General features: G+C 35.9%; 1 protein-coding gene across 3 annotated transcripts in view; it reads left to right on the top strand.

Moving 5' to 3' along the window:
* Window positions 1–2,668: 2,668 nt before the first annotated feature.
* The window catches only part of LOC111369826 (zinc finger CCCH domain-containing protein 32-like), a 6,042-nt gene continuing 3,205 nt past the window's right edge, over window positions 2,669–5,505 (top strand). The window contains exons 1-7 of one of the 3 annotated variants that reach the window (XM_022991495.1): window positions 2,669–3,002; window positions 3,148–3,237; window positions 3,359–3,501; window positions 3,761–3,814; window positions 3,956–4,075; window positions 4,162–4,446; window positions 4,536–4,768. In XM_022991495.1, the coding sequence (XP_022847263.1) occupies window positions 3,150–3,237; window positions 3,359–3,501; window positions 3,761–3,814; window positions 3,956–4,075; window positions 4,162–4,446; window positions 4,536–4,768 (923 nt within the window). In that variant the 5' untranslated portion in view covers window positions 2,669–3,002; window positions 3,148–3,149. Of the gene's footprint in view, window positions 3,238–3,358; window positions 3,502–3,760; window positions 3,815–3,955; window positions 4,076–4,161; window positions 4,447–4,535; window positions 4,845–5,505 lie in introns of all 3 variants that reach the window. The other 2 variants (XM_022991494.1, XM_022991496.1) reach the window with 2 other exon arrangements.

The following is a 5,505-nucleotide window of genomic DNA, read 5'->3' as shown; positions in this document are numbered from 1 at the left end:
CTTTCAAAATATCATAAAACTATTTTTAAAGTTCTTAAATCAAAAGCATTTTCTAATTTTTTATTTTGAGAACAAGTTTTTCGGAATGACAAATTAAACATTTTTTTTGTAACTTTTAAAATAATCCTTTAAAATATAAAATAGAAAATGAATTCAAAATTAAAAACAGAAATGCAAACCAAACCAACCCTCAATTTCCTGGTTCTTATTCAATGGTATAAAATATGTACCAATTTTCGTGTTTTGGGTGCGAATGACAAGACGAGTATTTATTGCGATAATTGTTTAGAGCAAGAAGATAATATGAAGAAATGAAGAAATATAGGATTAGAGTTTTGGATTTGCTGAGAAATTTTAATAGGTGGGGTGGGAAAAAGAGAAAGTTTTTGACGGTAGGATAAGAAGACGACGAAGTTTTGAGGGGATTGGGGAAGGAAATGAAGTTTTAATTTTGATTTTTAGTTATTTATTTATGACTCGTTTACACTTTTTTGAAAGGTTTGAGATTACGATTGCCATTAATTCTTTATATTTTTCTTTTTTTTTCTTTGTTTTATTTGGATAGTAGGGCATATTCGTCATTTTCAATAATTTTTATTGAGAAAAAAATAGATGGTAAGGGTCTTTTACGCCAATTTCAAATAGGTGGAGGAATTTTGCCCACCATGTCTAATAGGTGGAGGATATTTCCCTTTCTTTTTCTTTCTTTCTTTTTTATTTTTTCCATTTTTTCTCTATTTATTAGGATTTAACAACACAACTGACGGATCTTGACAGCATGAGGGTATTTCGAACAAAATGTTTAAAAAAGAGACCTTTTTGTAATTTCCAATAAGAAGGGAATAAATTGCACATGGACAAGTTTGTAGAGGGTTTTCTGTTATTAAACCCTGCACATAGGGCTGGACAAATCTTTCGAATCGAACCAAACTGAATCAAACTCGACGGTTTTTGTCAAATTAAATACTTAAATGGATATCTGAATTTAGAACCGACGGGTACGGTTCGATTCTCGGTTCTAGACCAAGAACCAAAGAACCGAATCTTTCTAATTTTTTTTTATATTGAATAAATTAAATTATTTTAATTTTAATTTTTTCTAAACAAATTAACAATTTCTAAATCCAAATTTTTGACCCAATAATTTGTTTCATTTCTAATTTTTGGCCCAATTACCTATTTTATTGTCTCATTTCTTAGCCGAACAAAATCCAACCCACTAAATAACCATAAACACATACATTAAAGTGCATAACGCTATCTCGACTCTTGCAGCCTCGCTGACATTCCAAAACCTATACAATCGTCGACTGACACCTTGACCTTCGATCGAAGCTGTGACCACCGCCAACCGAAATTTTGACCGTAGCGATCGTTTGAACAAGGTAGTTTACTAGTCTCTAACATTTCAAAACCATTGAATGTGTCATTAATTGTATTTATATAATATTGTTATAAATGTTAAAAAATTTAATTCTAGTACAGAACGGAACCGAACCCGAACTGAGCCGAATGGAACCGAACTCGAACGGTTCCATAATTATATTTGGATCCGACGATTCCATTTGCTAAATACCCGAAAATTTTGGTTCGGTTCGGTTCGGTTCGGTTCTCTTTAGAACCGAACTGAACCGACCCACGCCCACCCCTATGTGCACAAGTGTGTGAGAAATAGGGTGTGATGGATTTTTCCCCTACCTATACCAAGGGGACATCTGTCCTCTGGTGGCCCTTACACCTAGAACTATCCCTTTTTAATTCGCGTGAGACAGACAATAAGCTTAACAACTAATTTGATTTAATTTTTAGTTTTTTTTCCATATATATATATATATTACATGGAAGTTAAAAAAAGAAAAAAAAAATTCTGATTATGAGCATAGGTTTTCTTTCGAAATACAAGTAAATTACTTCTAAGCAATTCCGATAAACCAAAAAAAGTATTTATAAGTATTCATGTTGGAATATTTTCTCAACTAATAAAGCTATCTAATGTTAAAATGATACAAGTGACAGACCCAATTAAATATGAGAATATAAAGATTAATTTAATTATGCAATCATTTAGAGTCACTAAATGACATCTTAAACCGATGTTTTACTCTTAAATAATATTATTCTTTTCTCAACTTTCGTTTTCTCTTACCATCTTTAGTAAAAAAAATAAAAAATTAAAAAAGTCAATACTTTTAAAAATAATATTTAATCGACTTGATTAGAAAAATTAAGACTCGATCTAGTAATACTTAAAAGTTTAAAAGTTCAACCTCGACCCGACCTTAAAAGTTCACCTCAAACTTCTATTTTTTTTAAAACTAGTTTAACCCGGCCCAACTCAATTCGATCTCACCCTTGACCCTTTATATTTATCGACTCGATGTGTGAGGGGATTCACATTATGAGGGCTTAAATGCAAGTCGACTCACCCCACGAAAAGTAACACACTATGACAATACCCCTATTACCCCTAATCAACGCACCGAACAAGGGACAAAAGACAACCTCAAAATCTCCAAACTATCCTCCTCAAATATTCCACCAAACCTTAACTTCAGGGAACATTAAGTAATTTCAAATTACAGTGTCGGTTGCGGGCCGAGATTCGAAAAGCCCGTTTAAAGAAAAGTCATTTCCAGGGTGCCTTTATATTAATGCGCATCCCTCCCTTTCCCCAACACCATTGGCGGGTACCTTACAAACTGACGAAAAACTAGAGAGAGAGAGTGTGCTGTATGTATATGTATGTATAGAGTGTGAGTGTGAGTGTGAGTGTGTCCGTGTGATTGTGTCGTATATGTGTGTGTGTGTGTGTGTATATAGAGAGAGTTGTATGTATAGTTCAAAAAGTAAAGTGCTTAAACCAGGCCGTACGAACACTATACATATACACACACACGCTCTCTCTCTCTCTCACTCTCACTCAATCGCACTGTACAAAAGTACTCATCAATAGCACTGTAGAAAAATCTCTCTCGGACACCCCAAAAAGTCCTTCGGCCCTCGTACGTAGTAGTTAAATATATATTACAAGATCATCGGATTTTTCGTGGCATTTAAGGAAAAAGGAGTTTTTATTATATGAGTATTGATTATTGTACCCTTTTAGCGTTTGATTCAGTCAAGTGATTGAGAATTAAGTGAAAGCAGGAATGGAGTTGTACGGAAGGCGAAGCGGGACAGAATCGGATCAGCAGCAGGTGGAATGGGCTCCGGCAGGCCAAGAACCCGGTTTAGTAGGTGGAAATTTTGAGCTTATTTCGATTTTATTGTTGGTTTTTTACTTGCATTGTGAAATGTTAGGGTTTCAGTAATGAGAATGATTGGTTTTTAAAAAATGGGTTTTTGGTTTATTGTTTAGAATCGATGCGAGGGTTGAATTTGAGGGATGGTGAGTACCCGGAGAGGCCAGGTGCGGCAGATTGCCCGTACTATATGAGAACCGGGACCTGTGGATACGGCTCCAAGTGCCGGTATAATCATCCCCATGATCGTGGAATCTCGGTATGCCCTTGATCACGTTCCATATGTACTACGCCGGAGTTCTTTTTAGCTGTATTTCTCAATGTAAATATGTAGTTTCTGTAGTCATTGTAATCCAATTTGGGGTTTCTGTATTTCACTTTGATAGGGGTATTTCGGTTTTTCTTTATGTCAGTTTGATGAATGGATTTCTTTGTTATGCATTTGCATAATATATATTTGACTTCGGAATGTGGATCGTCGAATTATTTTCTGAGTTCTTTGGTTGGTTGTTCATCAGACTGGGGGTGTTATGAGAGATTATCCTGAGCGGGTAGGGGAGCCTTCATGTCAGGTACCAGGCTTCACCTTTTACAGTGATTGGTTGTATTTTCACAATTCTTGTTGTATTGACAATCTCAGAATCATTATTACTTGTATTATGCAATGCTCAATCTTTTTATCCAATGAGTGAACTGTATTGGTTTATGTGCAGTATTATTTAAGGACAGGGACCTGTAAATTTGGTCCATCTTGCAAGTTCAATCACCCAAAAAATGCTGGTGGATCCTTGACCAATGTGCCTCTAAATATTTATGGATATCCATTACGACCGGTAATTATTTTGTCAAGGCTTAATATATGCACATAGATTCAAGTTATAAGAAATTTTAATAGTCATGTTATCATCCTCTACAACAGGGTCAGCAAGAATGCTCCTACTATTTGCAAAAGGGGCAATGCAAATTTGGTAGAACATGTAAATTTGATCATCCCGAACCAGCTGGTTTATCAATGCCAGATCCAGCACGTACATTTTATCCAACAGGGCAGTCTCTTTCTGCTCCTTCTGAGCAATATGACAGCACATCGACCACCTATAGGGTTGCAAGGCCTCTATTGCATGGTTCATATGTGCCCGGTGCTTATGCTCCAATGTTGCTTCACCCAGGAGTGGTTCCCATGACAAATTGGAATACATTCTCGGTATAGTTCTTGTAGTGTTTTTAGTTGATTAATTGTCTTCATACCCACATGTGTTGCCTTCATATAGCGTTGTTGGTTTACCTATGCAGGGACCAGTTAGCCCTGCACCATCACCTGGTGTTCAACCCTCGGTTGGATATAGAATGTCACAGCTATCTTCTTCTGCACCGGCCTTTACAGGAGCTTATACCCAGTTACCCTCTTCTGCCTCACCTTTGAGTGCTGGCGTAACATTGGAGCAACAGTTACCAGAAAGGCCTGGCGAGCCTGACTGCAAATACTACATGAGAACTGGGGGTTGTAAATATGGATCATCTTGTAGGTATAACCATCCACCAAACTGCGTTGTTTCAAACACAAATTGTGTACTTAGCCCCTTGGGGTTACCTCTGCGTCCGGTATGTATGGTATTTTCTTCTCGCAAACTCCTTGTTTTACAGAATAGTTAAATTATTTATTGGCTCTTTGTTTCTTTCTTATTTTTCCTTGGTGAGTGGGTAAGTGTGCATTGTTTTGGTTGGGAAATTCCAATTCAGATGTGCTTGTGTTTGATTTCTTATGTCCTTCTCATGGTGACTAGTATTATGAGTACATGGTTATTTGAATTGGCTTTTATATTTTCACTTTTAAGTGCAAACTACATTTTGCTATTCAGTAGATGATGATGGGTTTTACATGTGCTTTTCTATTATAATTTTTCATTATATTGAACTTGTAGAAAGTTAGAATTTGTGGGCAATGGGGATTATTAGATCCAAACATTCTACCTTTTAAGCACGGAAAATATCTTTATGGTTGTTTCAACAAATCATAAGCTACAAGTTTCCTGAATTTTCTTTGATTTTATTTCTTGTCTCAAAGAAAATTCTAGATGGGGAAGCAGATCATTACTTCATTTCTACATGTTCTGGAGATTCCAAACCGCTGTTAATTCTTCTCCTATTTTACTCTCTTCAGTTTTCTAACTTTCTCTTCCCTTTTCTTTTTAATTCTCTCGAGTACTTAGCATCAATGATCTTTGTTTTATTTACACCCCCCCCCCCCCTCCTTTTACTTTTT

Source organism: Olea europaea, chromosome 20 (assembly GCF_002742605.1).
Source record: "Olea europaea var. sylvestris chromosome 20, O_europaea_v1, whole genome shotgun sequence".
Taxonomy (NCBI): domain Eukaryota; kingdom Viridiplantae; phylum Streptophyta; class Magnoliopsida; order Lamiales; family Oleaceae; genus Olea; species Olea europaea.
The sequence above is the reverse complement of the archived record's forward strand: the minus strand, read 5'-3'. Positions and strand labels throughout refer to the sequence as shown.